Genomic DNA, 27,545 nt, shown 5'->3' with positions numbered 1-27,545 from the left:
ATATTTAATTTTTAGTTTTAATTAAATTTGTAATAATTAATTTTAATTAGTTTTATTATATATAAAAATTAATACTTTTATAAAATAAAAATATAAAAATAATATTTTTATAAAAATTGTACTTTTTACAACTTTAAGTTTATTTTTATATTTTGTATTTTTTTAGTGTAATATTTGTATCTTTATTGTTCGTATCTAGTTTTAAGTTCTAGTATTTTGCCGTAGCTTATTTTTATTTTTAGATTTTTAGGCTTTGCCGTTAAATCCCTTAAGTGCTTTTTCTTGAGATTAAGATTTAGGCGCTTTGGAATTTTGCGACGCCGTTTTTCGCTTTAGTTTTAAATAGATTTTAGTGCCTTTAAGTAATTGCCATTTTCTGAATAAAATTGCATTTACCTTTAGACCTTTAGGCACAACTTTTTAGATTTAATTTTTAGACTTTTAAGTTACGACGCGCTATTTTCTTATTTTTATTTTTCGACGTTTTTCGACGCGCATTCTTTTTCTTTCTTATTTCTCGACGCTTTAGTTTTTAGGACTTAGAAATTTTCTCTATTAGTTATCTAATATCTCAAACGGAAAGAAAAATTATTTAAGTGGTTAAATTAATGGACGTTGACAATTTTTTGCTTCGTAGTAATAGTTGGATATGTTAGTGGCTGAGTTGTGAGCTTCCGATTTAAAGGGTTCTGGCTCCCTGCTGCATCTTTTGGCTATTCGAAACGTGGGCAAAAGCAGAAAAGTCTATTAATTGGACAACTTATATAAGTTTTTCTATTTTTATAACTAATAGGAAAATTAGTAAATGCACCACATTGTAGCTAAAATTTGGCCATCGCAATAAAATGGAAAATTTTGAAAACATGGCTATGAAAACTCTTTTTGATATCCAAAATCAATTAAATCAATACTCTCAAACGGGTGTTGATGACAATTCGTTCGGTCAATCTTGGATCACGAATGACGAAACAATAACTGGTTGTGAAATCTGTGGAGATTATCACTCAACATGGGAATGTTATTATTACGTTCCTATGGAAAATTACGCACCCACGGAACCTGAATGGAATGATTATGAAGAATACAATTCAAATTGGGATTATTCCCAAGAATATTTCCAAACTCAACAACCAGTAGACGAGGAAAATTACGTACTGAAAATTTATTAGACAATATGAAAATCAAACTCGAAGAACTCAATGCTCAAAATGAAAAAATGAGAAAGTTTGTAAACCGGCAAGCTGAAACTCTATCAGACTACACACCTGTTGATCTGAGGAGTCGTGTGCAAGAAAATCTCATATCATCGAATTTTGATGAATTCGAGAGCTCCGAAATCACCAACTATCCTGATGATACTTTTTATTCAGTCTTACCAATTTCACAACATATCGACACATTAGCCTCTACTGACGAAATCATCGATCCATCAATGGATAAAGAAGAAGTAAGGGTGACAAATTGGTACTCTTGGTAATACGATAACGTTGAAAATTTTACCCCCGAGGCCAAACCGAACTTCACCATTCCACAACCTTCCAACCCAATATTCTCAATAGACGAGTCATCCACCGGAAATGAACTACGAGCTGTAATAGATAATGACACCTCGAATTTCACCCAATTGGGTAATAGAGGTGAAAACTTTGATCCTGAGAATAAAAGGAAGGAAATATTAGGAATTGTCCACCCTATAGAAATAAGTATATCGGTGTATATCGATCCATTTGACCAAAAACCAGAAAAGAGACATATCCATTTATTAAAAGCTACACTTAAAAAAGAATTAAGTAGTGATAACTGGGCGAGTCTAAACTTTAAACCCATTGATATATTATACACCACCCGAGATGTAAATAACTGGCTCACTACTCTAATTCGTGGAACTCATTCTACCGACTTCACATGTCGTCAGCTAAATGTGGGGAAGTCTAACCCCACTTAACGTTAAATTTGGGGTTCAGGTTAGTGCATAACTCGTTAATAAAAATGCATAATAATTTAGGGTAAAATACGTATATTCAAAGATTAGCAAACAGTTCAGAAAAGCAACCGTTTTTGAAGAAAAATATGTGTGATAAAACAAGAAGGAATGAACGATGAGGCTCGCCATCTATCATTTGACGAGCTTTGTAATTACAAACTGGGTATTTTCAATCACTTTTCTACACTAATCACCCTCATGAATTTATAATTAGAGTCTGATTTCATGCAAATGAGGGCATTGCATGATCTCAAGTGTGGGGAAGGGTTATAAATTCTCTCGGGTTTATACGCCAAATTTTATGAAAATTTGAAAAAATTTCAACTAAATGAATTTAAAATCATGTTTATATATATTTATGAACGGTGAAAATTAGGTGTTAATACCGAAATTATCGTTACCTCGGAAAGGACATAAATTGAGAAACACCCTAAAACGCTTGAATTTATTTATTTAAGAATAAAAAGGCAAAGAAAGAAACTAAGTGTGGGGAGAATGTACCTAGTTATTCAATTAAAAACTATCTAGCACATGTTTCTGTAAAGTTTATTGCAGGTGCTTTTGTTTTGGACTAAATTAACTATTTTACCCGATGAAAGAAAAGAAAAGATGGATCTACACGATGAATCAATTTCATCATTAAAAGGAAGTAAAGTCTTCCGAAAAAGACACACGCTTCTTGATCTAGGTCAAGAAGTTGTCGTCCAGACCAGCTGTAGGTTGACGAAAAATCTAGAAAAGTCATCACTAAAATCAGCAGGAAATCCACGGACCTCAGCATCAAACAAGGTCGCCAAATGGTCAGATTTATCCTAACCATGAGAAGGATTTATCTCGTACAATGGGGGGACACCGTGCAAATTAGCTTGATAAGACTAATGAATCAGATTCCCAGAAATGATAATCTCCTTAAAGATTAAAAATCAGCTTTTAAGCCTGATATTACTCAATCCTTGAGATTGACCTTAAAGATTGAGAATTACAAACTCATGGAATTCGATGATATCTAAACTCGAGCTTGAACGAGAAAATATTTTGATCAAAATTAAAACCGATTTTTTTCTGAAAACCTATTTTCAATGCGTTCATTACCATTGAACGTAAAATCCTAGGAATTCACCTGGAATTCATTAGGTCACCTGAACCAAATCGGGTGTCAACCGTAAGAACGGTGGTTGCATAGCATGGTCGGAGACAGGACCTTGTGCCAGACCGAAAAATCATAGGATGATCTTTACTATTGCTCCTACAAAGGATAGTACTAGCATTCGACACGTTTATAGACCATAATCAAAAGCAAGTCACGGGACATTGCCTTAACAGTTGCTTGTTCATCGCTTTCCTTTACAACCGGACGGTAGTTTACCTAAAGGTAATATACGGGACAAGTAAACTGGACGTGTTGCTTTCCTAATACAAGGTTAGCAAGTGGGTGACACAAAACCATAAGTTTTGAGCTAAAATTTTCAAATCTGAAACCCACAAAAGCCACAAAAATATTTTGCAACACCGGTGAAGGGTTATTCCGGAAAACTTATCTAGGGTAAAAGCTAGATTAAATTTTCAAAAAGATCAAATGTTTCCTTAAGGATCTACATTTTCATAGTCATGTGGGACTGTAAACCACATCGTTACTTTCATTGTTTATACCTCCGTATCAAAATCACCGATGTATAAAGTGTGAAGAATAAAGAAGTGATTCGTGTGATTTAATTTCAAGTTCTGTATTGCTTGAGGACAAGCAACGTTTAAGTGTGGGGATATTTGATAGTGCTCCAAATGAACATATATTTAGTAGCAATATCCTCCCAATATGTAAATTATTTAGTTGTAATTTTCCTATTGTAAGTTGTAATCGTTTATATTAAATAAGTGCGAAGACAAAAGGCGAAAACGAAGATTTGAAGACACAAACTTCCAAAAAGCTCAAATGTACAAGATACAATTCAAAAGGTTCAATTTATTGATGAGAAACGTCTAAAAATGACAAGAGTACAAGTTACAAAACGCAAAGTACACGATATAAAATAGTACTCAAGGACGTTCGAAAATCCGGAATCAGGACATGAGTCAACTATCAACGCCCGACGCAACGGACTAAAAATTACAAGTCTACTATGCACAAGAATATAATATAATATATAAATAATTATATTAATTATTTATATTTTATATTTATATATAAATTATGTCGACAAGCAAGGTTCCAAAATTATGTGAGCTGGATTTTCAAACTCCACGACTCGCGGAGTTTGCAGGCTTAAAACTCCACGACTCGCAGAGCTGTCAGAAATCAAAACGCCTATAAAAGGCCATGCATTCTGCCGAGTAAAAATATAAAAAATTGATAATAATAATACTCTGTAATAAATAAATAAATAAATAAATATATATATAATATATATAGTATAGGGTAGTTTTATATTAGATTAGTTCGGGTTATGTAAAGGTTATTTTACGGGTTTTTGAAGTCAAAATTCTGTTCGTGTAACACTACGCGATAAATACTCTATGTAAGTTATGTTCTCCTTTTTTAATTAATGTCTCGTACTTAAGTTATTATTATGCTTATTTAATACCGAAGTAATCATGATGTTGGGCTAAAAATATTAAAATTGGGTAATTGGGCTTTGTACCATAATTGGGGTTTGGATAAAAGAACGACACTTGTGGAAATTAGACTATGGGCTATTAATGGGTTTTATATTAACTAAACAATACCTTGTTAATTTAATATACAAACTTATAATTTGACGTATTTATATATAACCACATACGCTTGACTGGGTACGGTGGGCGGGATATCTATAAATACCAATAATTATTCATTTTAGCGGACACGGAACCGGATTAATAGTTAATAGACTTGTTGAAACAGGGGTGAATTACATTCAAGGGTAATTGGTGTAATTGTTAACAAAGTAGTAAAACCTTGGTTTACACGCAGTCGATAACCTGGTGTATTCATTACACAAAGTATTAAAACCTTGTTACAATTCGAATCCCCAATTAGTTGGAATATTTGACTTCGGGAATAAGAATAATTTGACGAAGGCTTTCGCTCTTTATATTTATGACTGATGTACTATTATGGACAAATCTGTATGGACATATTAAATAATCCAGGACAAAGGACAATTAACCCATGGACATAAAACTAAAATCAACACGTCAAACATCATGATTATGGAAGTTTAAATAAGCATAATTCCTTTATTTTCATATTTAATTGCACTTCTAATTATTGCACTTTTATTTATTGTTATTGTATTTAATTGCACTTTTAATTATCGTACTTTTTAATTATCGCACTTTTATTTATCGAAATTTCATTATCGTTATTTATTTTACGTTTTAAATTAAGTTATATTTATTTTACATTCGGTTTTAACTGCGACTAAAGTTTTAAAATAGACAAACCGGTCATTAAATGGTAAAAACCCCCTTTTATATATTATTAATATAATATATTTTGTACAAATATAATTGTTTAAAAATATAGTGTGCAATAAGCCCGCTCCCTGTGGAACGAACCGGACTTCCTAAAAACTACACTACTGTACGATTAGGTACACTGCCTATAGTGTTGTAGCAAGGTTTAGGTATATCCCATTTGTAAATAAATAATTAAAACTTGTATAATTTGTAACGTATTTCGTAGTAAAATATAGTACTATCACGTACCCCCACGCTATGACATCAGGGGGCTTTGGGTTTGGTCCTAGAAATGAAGAGGGGCGCTCAATTCTTGAGTTTGCCATTGCCCACGAGTTGGTGATAGCAAACTCTTTCTTCAAGAAGAGGGATGCTCAGTTAGCCACTTTCCATAGCGGGGATCGTAGCACCCAGATTGACTTTTTGCTTCTTCGTAAAGGGGAACTTAGGACCTGTAGGGACTGTAAGGTCCTTCCAGCATTGACGTGCTCCTCCCAACACAGATTGCTGGTCATGGACCTAGTCACTAGGGGAGAGTTGGCAGGAGGGCTAGGGTTATACAACCTAGAATCCTTTGGAAGAACCTCTATGGAGTAAATGCGGAGACTTTTAGAGCGAATGTTGTTGAGAGATTGAGTGTAGAAGGGGATAACGTTTCCCCTACTGAAGCAGACCAGATATGGAATCGCATGGCGTCCACTATCAGAGATGTGGCAAAAGAGACCTTAGGAATGGCTACAGGGACATCGAGAGCCCAAAAGAGTAGAAGAGAGTCGTGGTGGCTTAGTGACGATGTCTAAACGAAAGTCCCTTTAAAGCAGGCGAGGTTTAGGGAGCTCATTACTCTTGGAGAAGGGTCACATGAAGAGAGAACTAGGGTAGAAGAAAGATATAAAGAAGCTAAAAGAGAAGCAAAGAAGGCCGTAGCAATTGCAAAAGACAAAGCATACGAAGATTTATATAGGAAACTTGACTCTAAAGAGGGAGCTAATGACATATATAGGATAGCCAAAGCTAGGGAGCGAAGAAGCAGAGACTTAGGTAACATAAAATATATCAAGGATGTAGCGGGTCAAAGTATAGTAAGAGAAGATCTTATTAGGAAAAGATGGGAAGATTATTTTGCATCTCTTTTCGGTAGGGGAAGACCAGAGTGGAACGGTAAATCCCACGAGGTTCGGGAGTTTCAAAACAACTGTTTCTGCACGAGGATTAACGAGGAGGAAGTTAGATTGGCCATACGAAAGATGGGGAGAAACAAAGCAGTAGAACCGGATCAAATTCCGATTGAGGCGTGGAAGTGCCTAGGAGGCGATGGGGTTAGATTGTTGACAAACCTTTTCAACACGACGTTTAGAAGCGTAAATATGCCTATGGAATGGAGACTCAGTGAGGTTATTCCTATTTACAAGAACAAGGGAGATGCGCAAATATGTAGTAATTATAGAGGCATAAAGTTACTTAGTCATACTATGAAGCTTTGGGAAAGAGTGATGGAGACGAGGCTCCGACGCGAGACAAAGGTTTCAGAGAACCAATTCGGTTTCATGCCAGGTCGCTCGTCGATGGAAGCGATTCACATAGTTAGAAGCCTTATGGAGAAGTGTAGGGAAAAACAAAAGAACCTACACGTGGCATTCTTAGACTTGGAAAAAGCTTATGATTGTGTCCCGCGTGAGCTGATTTGGAAGCCTTTTAATGTTAGGGGTGTCCCAAGTAGATATATAAGATCTATTAGAGATATGTACAAGGGGGCGAAGACTCGTGTACACACGACGGTAGGAAACACAGAGTTTTTCCCTGTTGAGGTAGGTCTACATCAAGGATCTGCCCTTAGCCCTTATCTTTTTGCTTTGATCCTAGACGAGTTGACTCATAGGATTCAAGACAACATCCCATGGTGCCTGATTTTCACCGACGATATTGTATTAGTTTCGGATTCCCAGGATGAGCTTAACAGAAGGCTTGAGCAATGGAGGATCGCCTTAGAATCAAATGGCCTACGGATTAGCAGACTTAAATCGGAGTACCTTAGATGTGATTTCAAGAAGAGTGAAGAGGAACACGATGATATAGTGGATATCCGAATTGGGGATCAGATTTTACCCCCTCAAGGGTCCTTTAGATATTTAGGCTCGATGCTTCACAATTCGGGAAGGATAGATGAGGACGTGACGCATCGTATACGTGTAGGATGGTTGAAGTGGAGGGCTGCGAAAGGGGTGTTGTGCAACAAGAAGGTGCCCATTAAGCTGAAAGGGAAATTCTTCAAGGTGGCAATCAGACCAGCCATGTTGTACGGATCGGAGTGTTGGCCAATGACGAAGGCCCAAGAGAGGAGAATGGAGGTGGCAGAAATGAGGATGCTTAGATGGACGTGTGGTAAGACCATGCTAGATATGATACCAAATGGAGTTTTTAGGGAGAAATTGGAAGTTGGGAACATCATCAACAAACTTAGGGAAGGACGACTTAGATGGTTTGGGCATGTCAGGAGGCGCTCACTTTTAGCCCCGGTTAGGAGAGTCGAGACCCTCGCCGTTGGCGGCATAAGGAGAAGGGGTAGACCTAGACGTAGGATAGAGGATAGATTGAAGCTGGACTTGAAAGAGCTTCTACTGACAGAGGACATGACTTTTGATAGGGGCCTGTGGAGGAGTAGAATTAGGATAATTGAGTAAGTTGTTGTTGTTTTTTTTTTCAATGTTTTTATTACATTTATTGTACAACTACTTACATAACTATAACTAGTTATTCTATAGTTACACTATATATACCCCTCCACATAGTATATATGCACCTGTATCTATTTATATGTATTTAGGCTATATACATGTACCGTTGCATATGTGTGTATCTATATATGTATCTATGTATCTAAGTAACATGTATTGGTGTATGTATGATTGTCTGTCTTGTTTCTGTACCTAGGTATATATATCTATGAATTTATCTATATGTATATATGTTTAAGCATGGGTTTTTATCCATGCTTATGTGTGGTGCGTGTGTGTGTGTGTATATATATATATATATATATATATATATATATATATATATATATATATATATGTATATATATATATGTATATGTATATGTATATATATATGTATATGTATATATATATGTATATGTATATATATATGTATATGTATATATATATATATATATATATATATATATATATATATATATATATATATATATATATATATATATATATATGTATTTATATATATGTATATGTATTTATTTTGTTTGTCTGTATGTCTACTTGAATTTAAATGGTTTTGTGCTCTATATGATTCATTCTATTTGCCCTACCGTTGTGCAATACTGCTATATGTGTTCCCTTTTTGGTTACTGTGTTTGGTTGCATCTTGCTAGGCGCACATAACTCTTACAGGGACGTATCTTTTGCCATATCTATTTCGTTTTATGAGCACTTCTGGCCGGAGGTCCTTTTTGGAAGCAATCTCTTTTGCTCTAGAGTAGAGGGAGGGACGACCTTATCTAGGTTCGGGTTCTATACTCGCGGGTGGAGTAGCGACTTCCTTCTAATCTAGGGTACGAGGAATGATTGTCTACACCCACCTCTCCCATACCCCACTTTTGTGGGATTGGGTATTGTTGTTGTTGTTGTAATTCCTATTTAATACTGTCTTTTAATCATAATTGATAGAAGATTATTTTCAAATGTGTTTGGCGTGGGCCTATACTTATATTTAGCAGATATAACCATAATTGTATACATCAATGATCATGATGGTATGTTTAAGAAGAGAATGCTAGAGGTATGTATTTCACCTTTGAAAATAATCAATTTATTTTCCCTTTTTTTTCCGTTCCAAAACTGTAATATAGCTACTTGAAATATTAATCGAGAAGGTTGAAGTATAGAGATCTCAGTGCTTTAGTTCTTCATACTATTCAAAGAGTTCATTTCTAAGTTTGACTAATGCATATACTACTACAACAAGAATTCAAATCAACCTAATTACCTAAATGGACAAGACTAGGAACTTTGAGCATGACTTATTGCCTTTTTTTCTATTCTTACTATATAACATAACAAAAAAAGGCAGAGATCTAATTGTTAGATATGTATATTAATTTTTGTTACATACTACAACTATTACTATATATCTATTCAAAAATTATGGTTTTTAAAGTCAAAATTAGCAACTAATCTTGACTATTGCTGATAACTCCTAAATTATACAGTTTTTTAATAACATTTTGAGGAGTTATCTTGGTATTTTAGAGTCATTTTAACCCCAAAACATGCTAAAATGGGTAAAAATGGGAAAAAGGTACTTCTAATGATTTTATCAAAGTTATGTATCAAACAGGATCAAAAACACAGCAAATTGCAGAACGGCTTAATGAAGCCGCCGACATGGATTCAAGGAAGCCGCCGGCTTTGGAGTCACATGTGCAGAATGTTCCAGAATCTTCGTAAAAGTGAAAGAAATTGTTGATCAAGAAAAAGGCATAGGAAGCCGCCGGCTTGGTACTGAAGTCGCCGGCCTAACTAACACGGTTTCTCAACTTGTTGATCAAGTTCAAGCAAAAATGAAAATAAAATTAAAAAGATTTGGCGAATCTACGAAGCCGTCGGGCTCTTCTGAAGCCGCCGGCTTGAGTATGACGGTTAAAAGTTTCTAGCTTGCGGATTAAGTTTAACTTGCAGAAGGAATCACCGACTCAAGGCAAGCCACCGGCTTCCCAATGAAGCCGCCGGCTTCACCACCGAACTTAAACGGTATAAATACAGGCCTCTTGTCTCAGTTTTCATATGTATTAGTTTTCAGAATTCAATAATTCTGGTTAGGTCATTTTTTTAGGGTTTTTCTCTAAACCCTTAGGTTAGATTTAGTCTTTGTAATCAAGATTCAAGTTTTAATTCAAGTTATTTTACATCTACCTTCTTTTTAAGGTATGATTCTATCTTTATTTTATTGTTCTATTTATCTTATTTACTGTATTCTTTTCTGTTCGTCTTCTGCTATGAACTAAACGTTCATAGTGGTTACGTGGACGAAGATTGAACTTCATCTGAGAATCAGATGATGCCGCCGGCCTCACTCCCAAGCCGTCGGCTTGATGTGAAGGAAGCCGCCGGCTTCAGTGCTTCATCCGTACAGTTTCTGGTTCTTTCCCAGATCTGTATGGTCGAGTTTCTGTGATGATATTTGAACTGTTTCGAATCTGTTTTGCTTAAATACACTTGTTTGCCATGCTTAATGATTAAATAACATGATTTTAGGGTTGATTAGTACTTTTGATCCAACGATCTATTATTCGATTCATGCTACTTGTTTAGATCTACTTCATCAAACTTGTTAAATTTAATTGCATGCAACTAAGTTAAACAGCATAATAGTGATAAACTTGTTAAATTGGAATTACGCTTATATAATAGAATTTGATATTGTTAGGCTTAGTCGAAGATCCTCTGTTTAGTTGTGTTTAATTAATGATTGTATGAAAACTAAGTAGTAATTGACTTTCAGCTAGTAACTTGAGTTGATCTACTTGATGTTTAATAGCTTATATAATTTGTCAGTCTATTTGCATGTTGATCCGCATCATAAGGTTGATATGTATCATGTAATTGAATCGAATGCTAAGAATTGAGATATTAGTCATGCACATCACATGTCTAGTATATGCTTTAAGCCCTGCTTATTAAATGATATGCAACACTTGTCTTAACCTGCTTAGGGATAATAATTGGTCTATGATTGTTATCTTGATTTGTGTTAATATAAGTTATGAAACTTGTCTAATATGATTCTCGTATGAGTTATTCGTTCATGTAGCTGCTTTTATTTATAATTGTTTAATTTAAATCTTTATTTTCTTGCTTTATATTTTGTTATTTTGTCTATCTTAAATCATCTCTTTTCTAAGAGATAAGAATCTATCCCATAAAACACCTAAAAATATCCTTAGTTCTTTAATAAGAGCTAAGCTATAAACAACTTATAACGCATCTACGCTCTCTTGGGACGATAACCTAAAATACTACCTCTGATCGGGTTTTGTTGCTCGTTAGAGTGTTAAATGTGTAATGATAAAGGTTATATAAATTTAAAAGTTTGAAAGGCAAATTAAGCACTGCACACTTTTGCACATCAAATTTTTGGCGCTGCTGCCGGGGAGCGCGGTAAATACGGAAGTTGGATATACTTTGGTTATTGATATTTCTTGAAAACGGGTGATGACTGTCTTCCTTTAGGGGAAGGTTGCTGGGGTTCTGATTTAAAGGCTCCTGCTCGAACCTAGACACTGACAGGTCACTTAAGTATTGAAAGATTCAATAGGCCGTGTATGTTTGATTATTCGTGGTTATGCGATAAAAGTTGTTAGTTAATATTTATATTATTAATTATGTCATTAATATTTATTATATTTATTTATTTAAAATTCACTAATATACTAATATATCTCTTAAATATTACTAGAAAAATTGGAATAAATTTAAAATATAAATATATATATCCTTTAAGGCTTAAAAGATTTTTTCCTAAAACTTTTCTTTTTATGATTTTAGATCACATGAACACTCGGTCCAAGAAACCAGTCTTACAAGATATGTTACCAAATCCCGATATATTATTTAAACATTCTAGGGATTCGAATATTGTTAAGAAATTAAATTTCAATGAAGGAACTACTTCTAATGATGATTCATTATCTAGTTCTCCATCTAGTCCTGATTCTAATTTAGGATCTCTTTTTGGTTCAGAAAGTGAAATGGCTACTGAAAATTCAATGGAAGCGTTAATGAAAGCTGGTCGGGAAGGATTAGGTCATGCTATTACTCAGCCTGAAATAAAAGAAAATTTTGATATTAAAGGCCCTATTTTTCATTTGCTTAAAGATAATCAATTAAGGGGTACTGAAAAGGAAGATGCTAATGCCCACATTTGGAATTTTAAAGATATTTGTAATCTATTTAACATTAATAATGTGGAAAGTAACGTCATTTATCTTCGTCTCTTCCCATGATTGTTAAAAGATGAAGCTAGAGAATGATTAAACTCGTTGCCGGAAGGAGATATTACTAGTTGGGATACGATGGTTGAAAAATTTCTCACTCGATTCTTTCCTGCGTCTAAAATTGTCACCCTTCAAACTGACATTGCTAATTTTCGTCAGAAAACTAATGAGTCTCTTTATTCTGCTTGGGTACGATTTGGTCAGATGCTTAGAGGTTGTCCACAACATGGTTTGGATAAATTTAAAAAAGTAACTACTTTCTATAAAGGTTGTGATATTGCTACAAGAAGAGAGATTGATACATCTGCGGGAGGAAACATTATGAGTAAAACTGTCGAGGAAGCTGAAACTTTGATTAATAAGTTGGCTGCGCATTCCCATGAATGGCAACAAGATTTAGATATTTCTCGTTCGGTAAAATCTGTTAGTTATGATTCTGAAGCTAGGGTTAAGGCTATGAATGTGCAATTAGGTAACCTAGGAAGGCAGATTGAAAAGCTTACAAAAGAAATGCATATGATTAAGGTAGGTTGTGAAAGATGCCAAGGTCCTCATGCTACTAAGGATTGTGTTGCTAGTCTTACTATGGAGAAAGTCAAGAACATTTCTTATGTGAATCAATTTCAAGGAAACCCGAACTACCGTAATAATTATAACACACCTTATCCTGCTAATAATAAAAATTCACCTGGTTTCTTTTCTGTTAGAGCACCCTTCATTCTAAATTCTTCTAATACTCAAACAGATAAGAAGTCTAATCTTGAAGAAAGCATCTTAACTTTCATCAAAAATCAACATGAAGCTAATAATAACATAAAAGCTCAACTTTCCCAAGTGCAAAATAATCATCAAGCGTCAATTCAAAGCTTAGAGCGCAATGCTACTAAGTTATTTAAACTTGTAGAGGGTAAAGTTCCTGTTGAAGCGGAAGTTTCTAAAGAAGTTCGTTTTGAAAAGGTGAATGTAAGTCGAGAAGTAAATAAGGTTGATGTTCATGAACCTGGTTTGAGGTACTTATGGGAGTTTGAAATGGGAGAAGAAGAGTATGATCAAGAAATAAAGAAGTTGACTGCTAATGAGGAAGATAAATCAAAAGATGATAAAGTTCGAGGTCTTGATCGTGATGAAGTAATTTTCATGCATGAGTTGTTTGATGAGAAAGAAGAAGTGGTTGATAAACTGGTTGATGAAAATGATGAAGTTACTAGTGACGAGACTAGAAAATCAAAGTGTGATGATTGGTTAGCTGATACTATGAAACAATTGGAAGAAAGGAGAAAAGAAGGTTTCCGACCTCTTTATTCATTTACAATTGATCCCGTAGATCCATATGCGTCACCTGAAATTCCTATCATTATGCATTCTGATCCAAGGGAATTCCAAATTCCTTGCTTAATTCGTGGTCCAATTCCTGTTATTGGATTAGCTGATACTGGCTCTAGCATTAATGTTATGCCATTTTCTATTTATAATTGCTTAGGGTTACCATCTTTGGAACCTATTCAAGGGAGTGTTTGTTTTGCTGATAGTCACTTACATAAACCATTGGGAATTGTTAAACAAGTTGAAATTATTGTTGGTTATGCTTTTTATAGAATTGATTTTGTGGTTATGGATATGAAAGAAGACCCGATAACTCCTTTAATCCTGGGATCTCCATTTTATGCTACTACTCGTGCTACCATTAACTATGCTGATAATTCGTTAACTATTCGTTATGGTGCCATATTTGAATCTATTCCATTAGTTGCAAGATCTAAAATTCCTCGTTCAAATGTGTAGATGGTTAAAGTTGATAAAGAAGATGATGATGAGCTTTCCGTTGATAAAATAGTGACCGAATTCATAAAAGAACAATATAAGCTTAGTTCTGAAGTGAGAAAACAAATCCATGAATTGAATGTTAAATTTGAAATATCATTTCGAAATGGTCTTGATACCACATTGAATTTCTTGCAACAAATTAAGATGCTGAATGAAATAGAAAAGAATAAACGAGAAGGAAATGCGCCTAAGGAGTAATTCCGTTAGAAGAATGAGTCGCGCAACCGACTCTATAATCAAAACTACCTATCCCTATGAAATGCCCCGTTCATACCGATTATAAATGATTCAAAATAGTTAATTTCATTACGAGGTATTTGACCTCTATATGATACACGAACCTATATAGAGGTCAAATACCTCGTAATATAATCATTTGTTATTGTATTCATTTTATGGATTAGGACAGGTCTTTACATAAACATGCTTTAAAGTTTCAACCAAAAGGTTGGTGAGTTCATTAGTTTATCGTAATCAATCATTTTCGTAATTTTTAATAGACCACAAGATTTCAATTATTCAATAATCATACACTCGCAAGTGTTTAAAATTCATTCATATGGATTGAACACCTGGTAGGAATTTTACCAATATACCGGCAATCGCAATCAGTATATTAGTCGAAAAAAATGTATATAAAAATAGAACCATCTGTGCCGGTCTGCTCACGGCCGAATACATGTATCTAAAAATAGAACCATCCGTGACGGTCTGCTGACGGCTGAATACATGTATCTAAAAAGAGAACCATCTATGCTGGTCTGCTCACGGCCGAATACATGTATCTAAAAAGAGAACCATCTATGCCGGTCTGCTCACGGCCGAATACATGTATCTAAAAAGAGAACCATCTATGCTGGTCTGCTCACGGCCGAATACATGTATCTAAAAATAGAACTAGGGCTTCCAAATAATTCAATCATAGAATGTAGTTTCAAGTACTTGTGTCTATTTCGTCAAACATTTATAAAAGCGCATGTATTCTCAGTCCCAAAAATATATATTGCAAAAGCATTTAAAAAGGGAGCAAATGAAACTCATGATCTAATATTTTATAGTAAAAATATTCATACGACGATACTGAACAATGCAGGGTTGACCTCAGATTCACAAACCTATATCATTTGTATATATATTAACAATCATAATTGTAATCGAACAAATATTATTATTAGTGATATAAATTTTTATACCATTAACTTATATATTTCTTTATAAATTCATTTTATATATTGTTGAATATATTTTTATATAGAAAATCTTTGATTTGCAACATAATAATAATAATAATAATAATAATAATAATAATAATAATAATAATAATATTAGAATACGTATAATGATAGTAATAATAATAATAATAATAATGATGATAGTAATAATAATAGTTTTAATAAAAATGATAGATTTAAAAGTTATGATACTTTTAGTAATAATACTAATATTACTATTTATATTTATAATAATGATACTAATAATAATATTTATGAAAATGATAACAATTTGTATTACTTCATAATGATAGCAATATTAATAATCCTAATAATAATAATAATAATAATAATAATAATAATAATAATAATAATAATCATAATAATAATAATAATAATAATAATAATAATAATAATAATAATAATAATAATAATAATAATAATAATAATAATATTAATAATAATACTACATAATAATAATACTATTAATGGTAATAATATTAGTAGTAACAATAGTAATAATAATCATCATAATGGAAATTATAATTATGTTAAATGATAACTAATACATTTAATAATAATAATAATAATAACTAGTAGTCAATAATTAATATTAATAATAATAATAATAATAATTGTAATAATACTAATAATAATAATAAGAATAATAGAATTATACCTCACTAAAATAGGCTTTAAAAAAAATAGATGCCCCAAGCCGGGATCGAACCAGCGACCTCTCGCAAACACGCAAACACTCTAAACCGTTGAGCTGCTGCCCATTTTTCTGTCTATATCCTCAACCTAAATTCATTTAACCCTTTTCAAACCGTTTCCTTCTTCTTCAATTCATTATTCGATCAGGGATCAAAACCCACTCAAGTCATTTATTAAACCTATTTAGATTATTCATTAGGTAATATAAATAACCACTGACGTTTGTTTATAATTACAGAAAACGAAATTAAAAAAAAGGCAGGAAGAACAGCCTGCTGTACGATGAAAAAAAATAAATAAAACTCAAAAAATGATTTCGCATATAAGGTTGTTTTAGAAAAAGATCATAACATAATTTGTATTGCAATTGATTCATAAAAACATTATAAATTATCAATTTAACTTCATTTGCAACAGATAATTCAAATTTAATCATAAAACAAATTTTGACTTTTTGATTTATAAGCTTTGACTCAGAAATTACAACTCAACAAAACGAATTGAAACTTAAATTTTTGCAGAAAGTTTGAATGAATGAATCTTAACAACACTACATTAATAGATTTTTAATATTCATTCGAATTGAAGTAAATGCCTTTCACAGTCAAGCACATAATAAACTTGAAATTAGATTTTAAATTTTTGTACGTTTTAGATAATAACTACAACATAAATTATGCTCTAAATCAATCTTAGAAACTATGTGAATCCTCAATTGATCCAGAAACATCAATATGGATTCGAATTTTAAGATGAACACAAATATTGACTTTTTAGAAATTACCTTTGACTCGCAAATTCGTGCTTGATATTAGGAATTGGAACTTGAGATTTTGCAGATAGACTAAGTAAAAGAATTCTAACAAGACTGCATTACTGGATTTTGATAATTGTTTCGATTTTTGATTTTTGGCCAAAAAGTGGAAATACAGAGGAACCGTCTGGTTATCTTTTTTTAAAAACAATATTTCTGTTATTCAATTGTGTCTTGCAGAAGACAAATTTAAGTATGTGATTAATTGAGTTGTGCAGTAATAAGAATTGATTGACACTTGGTTGTATCTTGATTTTAATCGACAAAATCGCACGAGTAAACAGAAAGCAGGAGAAAAAAACAAAATAAATAAAAAAATAATGATGGAGATGAAACAGACGCGTTATGTCAGTATATATATATATATATATATATATATATATATATATATATATATATATATATATAATTTTATTTATATAACATATATACATCTGTATTTATTTATCTCTATTTATGAACTATAATAAATCTTATTAATTAATAAATATAACTATATTAATAGTACTTTTAATATTATAATAATAATAAAAATTTATAATAATCTAATAGTAATAATAATAATATTATTATTATTAATGATAATTATAATAATAGCTATAAAATTTATAACAATAATATTAATAATAATAATAATAATAATAATAATAATAATAATAATAATACTAATAATAATAATACTAATATTATTAATAATAATAATATTATTAGTAATAATAATACTATAACAACTTATATATCAATTTCATATCTATAGATTATATATTTAGCATAATATTAATAATACGAGTATTGATATTAATATAAAAATATTATTTTAACAACTATATTTATATTTTTATTATATATGTATTATTACTTATGTAATAATTAATAATCATATAATATATTATCTAATAACTTTTATTGAATATTTAATATTTATACATTTTATATATATTACAATATTGATAATGCATAGAAATCATATTTATATATATATATATATATATATATTCATTTTAAATTATTGCATAATATTTTTATATATATATATATATATTTTTATATTTAACTCTGATGATTAATTTGTCTTTTATTATTTCAAATTATAATATAAACTTATATATATATATATATATATATATAATTATTTATTTATTTATTTATTTATTAACAATTGTTCGTGAATCGTCGGGAATGGTCGAAAGGTAATTGAATTCGTGAAAACAGTTTAAAACTTTTGAGACTCAACATTACAGACTTTTGCTTATCGTGTCGAAATCATATTTAGATTAAGTTTAAATTTGGTCGAAAATTTCCGGGTCGTCACACCCTATATGTTTCTTAGGATTATGTTATTTCAAAGTGTTTTAATGTTTTATTTATTTGATTATGAATGTAAGAGCAATATAGCTCCTAAGTATTTAAATGTTTAAGTGATGAAGGTTTTAATAAAATATTATGTTGGTGTTATACTTTGCATTATTTAATATTTCTGTCAAGTTACTTATTTAATTCAAAAGAAGTCTGCAAAAGTGCTCTGCAAATCATTCTATGATCATACAAATCAAGTAACATCACTCTTTCCCTTATTTTCAATTATGTCCTTTATTTATTTCATTCTTTATTATAAATGCAATGAGGACATTGCATAATATAAGTGTGGGGAAGGAAAGTGATTAATCACTTGAAAGATTAAAAGATATTACAAATTTTCCCGAATTTTTTTTTTTTTTTTTTTTTTTGAAAAATGGGTACAATTTTTAAAATTTTTCAAAAGTATAAATTCTTAGTCAAACTTATGTCTTTTTACTAACTTAATCTTAATGATAATAATAGAACTACTCTCAATTTTGAGATCGGATTAATTGTTTAAGATAAAAAGTTAAAAGCCAAAAATTGTGAAACGAGTGCGAACTTATAGCCACTACCATATGGCATAATAAGCATGGACCACTGAGGCAGCAAAAGAGTCCCAATGAAGGGCCAACTTAGAAAAATTGCCAAGTGTAAAGCTAATGCTAAGCATGAAAGCAAAAGAAATGAAAAGGAAAAAGAGCCCAATGAAGGCCAACAAAAGAAAAGAGTTCCAATGAGAACCATACACTTGTAAAAATTCTCTAGAACACAAAAGAGTCCAATGATGACCAAACTTGTATAAATTTGATTTAATAACCAATAGGACTGCTTGTAATCCTTGGTCTGGTTCAGACAAGTTCTTGCGAATAATAATGAAAGGACCCGTCCTAATCCACCTGGACGAAGTCATCAACATTTGGTCCCATTGCGATGATCGGCTCCAAGTAATGTCCTTATATTGAGCAAATGCACAGCGGAAGACTTAATTCGTACCTGAGAATAAACATGCTTTAAAGTGTCAACCAAAAGGTTGGTGAGTTCATAGGTTTATCATAACAATCATTTCAATATGTTAATAGACCACAAGATTTCATAATCATAAACATAATACACTCGCAAGTGTATGTAAAGCATTCTAAGTGGTTGAGCACTTGGTAACCATACTTAACATTTAATCAACGTCGCATATTCCCTTTATTATGAAATATCACTACACCGTACCAAGTGTAGTCACCAAAACGAAGTACTGTGCAATCGTTGAATACTGGTCGTCCAGTCCGGTTGGGGTTGTCAGGCCCGATAGATCTATCAACAGGATTCGCGTTTACAATACCCATGTAAATAGTAGTTACCAAGCTATAGGGAAATATGCCAGTGGTACAACTCAACGTAGAATATATTTTTAAGTACTTGTGTCTATTTTGTAAACATTTATAAAAGCAGCGCATGTATTCTCAGCCCAAAAATATATATTGCAAAAGCAATTAAAAAGGGAGCAAATGAAACTCACTTTTTCCTTGAAGGTATTTAATTCGACTTGGTCTCCGATAGATATCATGAACCTAACCATATATATAATATATCAACATATTTTCTTTTAAGTAATCGTTACATATATATATACTTTTAATACTTTTAATATTTTCTTAGTCCGTAGTTAGCAGTCCGATGTTAGTGGTCCACAATTAGTCGCTTAAATAAAATAAATAAAGACCCCATCGTATTCGTATTGATCAGAATTAATCTCAAACCATGGTACCATGTTGTCAAATGACGTGTTGCGTACATAAAGTACCGTGTTGTCAAATGACGTGTTGCGTACAATCATGAGGTCTTATGATTAATCTTCTCGCGTTGTTTACGAGTGGTCCTGAAATATATAAAAATCAAATCATAAGTAATTATATATAAAATATCATATTAATTAAAAAAGATATGATTAATTTACTTTTTCTCCAAATATTTTCGTAGCTAAACTAGCTTCGGATACCCAATCTTGTTTTAGTCGTAGTTTCTTCATTACAACTCTGTTTTTGTTGATTCAACTTGCCACTTCCTTGGATCGAGTCAAATTTTAAGAATATGAATTGAAAATACCTTAGTTTGTATTCAAAATCATAGGTTATAGGTCAAACTTTGGTGAAACTTATGAAAGTGATCATTTTCCATCATAAAAACAACATTTAATGATCATTTTTCTAAAAATACTTACACTTTGAGTTAAACCATGAAATTTTTATGTGTTAATATATTCATAAGAAATATCATTTTTCCAGAACATGAACTTCCAATTCAAAGTTCAAGATGGTTTTTAATTATCCAACCCAAAACAGCCCCCGGTTGCACTCCGACGACGTAGATTCAGTTTTTAAGATGTTCTTTGTAAAACCAAATTATATCTTGTTAGGTTAGCATATCATTATGATATATTACAGGTCTTGAAGTGTTTTAAAAGTCAAGTTAGAAGGATCTATTTAGTTTGCGAACAAGTTTGAAATCATTCAAACTATGTTCTTGTTGTTAAAATTTTATACCACAAAATAAGATAGCTATATGAATATGAATTGAATAAGATTATGAACAAGGTTACTACCTCAAGTTACTTAGACAAAGTTACTGCAAAAGATAAAAAATAATCTTGGAATCAAAGAGTGGTGGAGTTAGATTAAAAGGTTGGAAGTAAACTTCTTCAAATGGGTGGTTATTTTGATATGTTTTTGAAAGAGTTTTCTTATGGTGTTTAAGGCTTGTAATTGAAGCTAAATGATGGGGAAAATGCTTGGAGATGATCAAGTATGAAGTTAGGAGTATTTTGAGAGAGAAATGAGGGTGTAGGTATGAGAAAATGGAGTGAAGAAATGGTGTTCATTTATAAAAACGTTTTTAGTTTATAAAGAAAGAAAAGGATTCCTAATTTTGTTTTCTTACTAATAATTCATACTACTTGACAAATCCTAGTTACCTCATATCTAGGGCAGTAATAATGTTGATTAGGATGTTGATTTGATGTGTATATACCAATAGTAAATATGTATAGAAGCTGGGTATGATACGAGTACATATTCCCTAGATATACGTATAGAAATCTTGAGGAAACGGAACGAGAATTCAAATATAGCTATCTTTTGTGAATATACTTATATTGTTTTATGTATTTAAGTCCTTAAAAAGTGATTAAATACATTATATATACGATACATGTATAAGCATTATAGATTATAAGTATATATATCAAAGAATGTTACGTATAGTTATCGTTTTGAAAACTTAAGTTAGTAGTTTCAAAATATACTTATAACTCATTGTCATTAGTACACAATGAGATGTTAAACCATCCTTAGATCATGTTAAATATATATAAATACATATATATACACAAACGTATAATTATCGTATGTTATATAGTTCGTGATATCATCGGTCATATTGGACGGTCAAACGTTGTGTAAAACTCTTTTCAAAAACACAAGTCTCAACAATTTGGATTGCTTATCATGTTGGTATGGTTTAATTTATGTAAATATTAATCTCATAAGTATAATTTGGTCGGAAAATTATGGGTCATTACAGTACCTACCCGTTAAAGAAATTTCGTCCCCGAAATTTGATAGAGGTTGTTATGGATAACAATAAGAAGGTTTTCATGACAAATATAAGGTGATAATGGAGTTTTATCATCATTGAGTAATGTAGATAAAACGATTCGATTATGCGAAGAATATAAATGAGACTATCGTAAAAGAGTGAGATTAGTAAAATATATTCGTCTTAACCGATGACGTAGTTATGATTGATTTTCGGGATTTAAGGGATTTAAAGAGAATCTTACGTAATAAGATTTGGTTCTTTGGTGATTAAGGAAATCATGATCTTCTTTGATTATATGCAATAATCTGTTTCGATTGCTCTGTCGGATATTTCACTATAAATTCACCCCTTCGTTTCCTTATTTTCTACGACTCCCACCTTCTATTCTTTCTCCCTTGATTCTTACTTTAAAGCATTCATCAATATGCTCCATCCAGTCCTGATTCTTGATATACTCCTAACTTTTATATCTGTCATTCTTCTTTTTCATCTACCACCAGAAGAATCTATTTACTTCTACTATACTCTTGTGTTTATAGTGTTTCTAATTCTCCCGTGTCTCTATATTGCTATATGCATCGATATACACGGTTTGTAATTTCGGGATTATTATCGGAGTTTATATTATTCATTATTTTTCGGAGCTTCATGCTTTCGTTTTCTCTTCCCGACTTCGAGTCAAGCGAGTAATGGTCCAGAATTCGTAGATATGAAATTCAGAATGAACATAGCTAATGCTCTAAGAAGAAAATGGTAATAGAACGATTTTGATTTGTTAAATTACCAGAATACCCTGGAGAAGACCGAGTCATCCAGAAAAATATTCCCTTGATATCTTTAGAGATTAGATAGAATGTAAGAGTCGTGTAAATGGCACATGATGACGGTACTGTGAATCATCATGCTTCATTATAAACTCAGCATGACTTACTGTAATATAATGACGTTGATCAAGTATCATTATATTATATTAATCCATGCTTCAGTTCCCAACACTACTTCAAAACATTCATATTTTAAACTCGAAGGTTTCAGAATTTAGAAACTAACACAGTTTCTTTTATGTTGCAGATATTACGGAGAGATAAATGATCTCAGATAAGAATAGTTGTGAAAATATCGCCAGAAATATGGAGGATATTTATAATAGAACATACGAGAATATCTTAGAATTTCTAATATCAATGGATGATGAAGAAGATTTGTCTGTGAAGGTTTAGAATGAGAAATAAGATGTTTGCTAACGATTTTAGCAGGTACAGAATCATTTGGATTCTTTGAAGGCAAACTTATTCTTTGTGATTTGTCCACGGATTTCTTCATAGTTTCGCATAATCCGCTTTTCGGTACTAAATTTTCTATCGAGCGTTCCTAACACTCCTTTCTTTATCATCAAACTTTTGGCCATTAAGATCATCTACAACATGCTGCTTCGTCAGCATTTTCAAAGTTAACTGATCTGGGTCATCGGTTATCAAACCGAGGTAGTTTCAGGAGAATTGTGTTTTTAGAATGATTAATCGCTGATGGTAATATTGTGGAATATAAAAGGTTCCCCAGTAACAATAAAGAGTACGCATATATATCGCGGTTATAATAAAGTTGTTTCGGATGAAAAGTCGGAGTTGACTTGCTGGAGCTGTGACAAAATTAGCTACTTTGGAAAGGGATTGCAAAACGATGTTCGGTAATAACAATGTCAAAGGAACTAGAACAGATACGTGTCAAACGTTTACTCAGTTTCCGAGAGTTTTTCAGGTGCATAACTATATGCATCAATCTTTTCTTCCGTAGATGAAGTGCGGTTGGTTTATCCTCTCGATTGAGGTATTTTTAAGAATCATGATAGATTTGAACGCTGATTGTAATCGTCGAGATACAATGAGGTTTAAGATGAAATCAAGTGGCAATCTTGAAGAAATGTTTAGTTTCATATGTTATAATTAATATTTTAATTCATTTTAATTGTCCAATGTCATTAGTCCACAGTCGATAGTCCACAGTAACAGTCCAATAATTCATATATAGTTTAATATATAATATACGAATTAATTAATACGTGTCGTGACCTATATACGTCTCAGACTCGATCACAACTCAAACTATATATATTATTGTAGAATCAACCTCAACCCTGCATAGAGAACTCGATCATTACTGCATATAGAGTGTCTATGGTGATTCCAAATAATATATATAGATGCGTCGATATGATATGTCAAAATATTGTATACGTGTCCCGATATTTAAAGTGCGTAAAATAATTACAGAAATTAAATGACGATAAATAAAAGTGCGATAATTAAATTGCGATAAATAAACTGCGATAAATAAAATGTAATCAATTAGCTAGGAACAGTTAGCTGGAACAGTTAGCGTGGATTCTTAACAAAATTTTTCATAGTTAATTTGTTTGTTTCTAACAGATTTTATTTTGTCATATGTTTTCTTCATATGCCACTTGTTGGATTCTGGAAATTCAAAATCCAAATATGAAATTGAATGAAAATGGTTATTCTGCGATGAACGGATACGTATATCGGTGGTTATAAGTAGGATAGTAAATGACTGTTGAATCAGCTTCGACGAATGTACAATGTAACTTATTAAGATGAAATCTAATTATTCCTCGGGTATTACCTGCCCGTTAAAAAAAAAATTTCACCATTAATATTTTGTACAAAAGAACTTTTAATTACAATCTTTATGAAAACATATATACATATATATTTTCTTCAGATGAAATCATGAATTTAATGAGTTAATATGATATTAATCTCATTTGCTTTTTGGTTTGAGCTAGAATAAGAAATCTCCAAAACTTTTTGAAACCACATATTCTACGCAGAATATCAATGAAGTTATGGATCAATACTTCATCGCTCATTATTGTTGGTACTCCTTGGTATCTATGGTGCGTATGATGTTGATGTTTGTGGGACAGATTATGATGTCGAGACGTGTGATGCGGATGCTGTTTGTTAGTGGTGATGATGGTATTGTTGATGTTATTGATGGTGGTGCTGATTATGCTGCTGGTGCAGCTACTGGTGTTTGCAACCTTCGCACCATGTTCTCCAAAGCCGTCACGCGAGCGCGAAGTTCGTTAACTTCTGCTAGTACACCGGGATGATTGGCGGTTGGAGCGAGCGAATGAACAAGATTTGTAATATGGGATAGTATATAATCGTGACGAGATACTCTAGAAATGAGAGAGAAAATGGTGTTTCGAATAGGTTCGCCGGTAAGTGCTTCAGGTTCATCGCCAAGAGGGCAATTTGGTGGATGAATGGATCACTTTCTTCTTGTCTCCAGTGATTTAGTATATTACGAACCCATCCCCAATTCATCCAGAGTAGATGATGGGAAATTGGTTGATCCATTCCGGTGATGCTGCTTTCGGAGCCCGAATGGAAATCCATATCGGCATAACTGTCGGAATCTGAAGAATTCGAACTAGATGCGGAATCCATCTTGTATAATGGGGAAAATGAATTTTTGGTATGGAATAGATTATAGGAGTTAGATTTGGTACTCTTCAATACATAATTTACATATGTATATATAATACCAAAATCCCGTAAATTACGGAGAATCTTTGAAAAGATATCAGTCAAAGTTCGCAATAATAGATATGCTAAGATAAGAATTCGTCTATACACTATCAATGCAGTAAATGCAGTAAAACGTGTCTAGACTTATGAATGATAAGCAGGTAATTTCCTAAGGATGATAAGCAGATGATTTCCGACTAGAAATGATAAGCAAAACTTTTGACATGTAGACACGGTCGAAGTCCAGACTCATTAATGCATCCTAACAACTACAAGTTAGACACACTAATGCAAGACCTGGTTCGCTACGGCCACCGCTCTGATACCAACTGAAAGGACCCGTCCTAATCTACCTGGACGAAGTCATCAACATTTGGTCCCATTGCGATGATCGGCTCCAAGTAATGTCCTTATATTGAGCAAATGCACAGCGGAAGACTTAATTCGTACCTGAGAATAAACATGCTTTAAAGTGTCAACCAAAAGGTTGGTGAGTTCATAGGTTTATCATAACAATCATTTCAATATGTTAATAGACCACAAGATTTCATAATCATAAACATAATACACTCGCAAGTGTATGTAAAGCATTCTAAGTGGTTGAGCACTTGGTAACCATACTTAACATTTAATCAACGTCGCATATTCCCTTTATTATGAAATCTCACTACACCGTACCAAGTGTAGTCACCAAAACGAAGTACTGTGCAATCGTTGAATACTGGTCGTCCAGTCCGGTTGGGGTTGTCAGGCCCGATAGATCTATCAATAGGATTCGCGTTTACAATACCCATGTAAATAGTAGTTACCAAGCTACAGGGAAATATGCCAGTGGTACAACTCAACGTAGAATATATTTTTAAGTACTTGTGTCTATTTTGTAAACATTTATAAAAGCAGCGCATGTATTCTCAGCCCAAAAATATATATTGCAAAAGCAATTAAAAAGGGAGCAAATGAAACTCACTTTTTCCTTGAAGGTATTTAATTCGACTTGGTCTCCGATAGATATCACGAACCTAACCATATATATAATATATCAACATATTTTCTTTTAAGTAATCGTTACATATATATATACTTTTAATACTTTTAATATTTTCTTAGTCCGTAGTTAGCAGTCCGATGTTAGTGGTCCACAATTAGTTGCTTAAATAAAATAAATAAAGACCCCATCGTATTCGTATTGATCAGAATTAATCTCAACCCATGGTACCATGTTTTCAAATGACGTGTTACGTACATAAAGTACCGTGTTGTCAAATGACGTGTTGCGTACAATCATGAGGTCTTATGATTAATCTTCTCGCGTTGTTTACGGGTGGTCCTGAAATATATAAAAATCAAATCATAAGTAATTATATATAAAATATCATATTAATTAAAAAAGATATGATTAATTTACTTTTTCTCCAAATATTTTCGTAGCTAAACTAGCTTCGGATACCCAATCTTGTTTTAGTCGTAGTTTCTTCATTACAACTCTGTTTTTGTTGATTCAACTTGCCACTTCCTTGGATCGAGTCAAATTTTAAGAATATGAACTGAAAATACCTTAGTTTGTATTCGAAATCATAGGTTATAGGTCAAACTTTGGTGAAACTTATGAAAGTGATCATTTTCCATCATAAAAACAACATTTAATGATCATTTTTCTAAAAATACTTACACTTTGAGTTAAACCATGAAATTTTTATGTGTTAATATATTCATAAGAAATATCATTTTTCCAGAACATGAACTTCCAATTCAAAGTTCAAGATGGTTTTTAATTATCCAACCCAAAACAGCCCCCGGTTGCACTCCGACGACGTAGATTCAGTTTTTAAGATGTTCTTTGTAAAACCAAATTATATCTTGTTAGGTTAGCATATCATTATGATATATTACAGGTCTTGAAGTGTTTTAAAAGTCAAGTTAGAAGGATCTATTTAGTTTGCGAACAAGTTTGAAATCATTCAAACTATGTTCTTGTTGTTAAAATTTTATACCACAAAATAAGATAGCTATATGAATATGAATTGAATAAGATTATGAACAAGGTTACTACCTCAAGTTACTTGGACAA

The 27,545-nt window shown here is 32.1% G+C and overlaps 1 protein-coding gene across 1 annotated transcript; it reads left to right on the top strand.

Moving 5' to 3' along the window:
• The first annotated feature begins 5,677 nt into the window (after positions 1-5,677).
• LOC139901100 (uncharacterized) lies at positions 5,678-6,219 on the top strand. Its single transcript, XM_071883839.1, has 2 exons — positions 5,678-5,973; positions 6,033-6,219. The coding sequence occupies exons 1-2, from the start codon at positions 5,678-5,680 to the stop codon at positions 6,217-6,219; spliced, it is 483 nt and encodes a 160-aa protein (XP_071739940.1).
• The last annotated feature ends 21,326 nt before the right edge of the window (positions 6,220-27,545 follow it).

Source organism: Rutidosis leptorrhynchoides, chromosome 3 (assembly GCF_046630445.1).
Source record: "Rutidosis leptorrhynchoides isolate AG116_Rl617_1_P2 chromosome 3, CSIRO_AGI_Rlap_v1, whole genome shotgun sequence".
Lineage (NCBI taxonomy): Eukaryota > Viridiplantae > Streptophyta > Magnoliopsida > Asterales > Asteraceae > Rutidosis > Rutidosis leptorrhynchoides.
The sequence above is the reverse complement of the archived record's forward strand: the minus strand, read 5'-3'. Positions and strand labels throughout refer to the sequence as shown.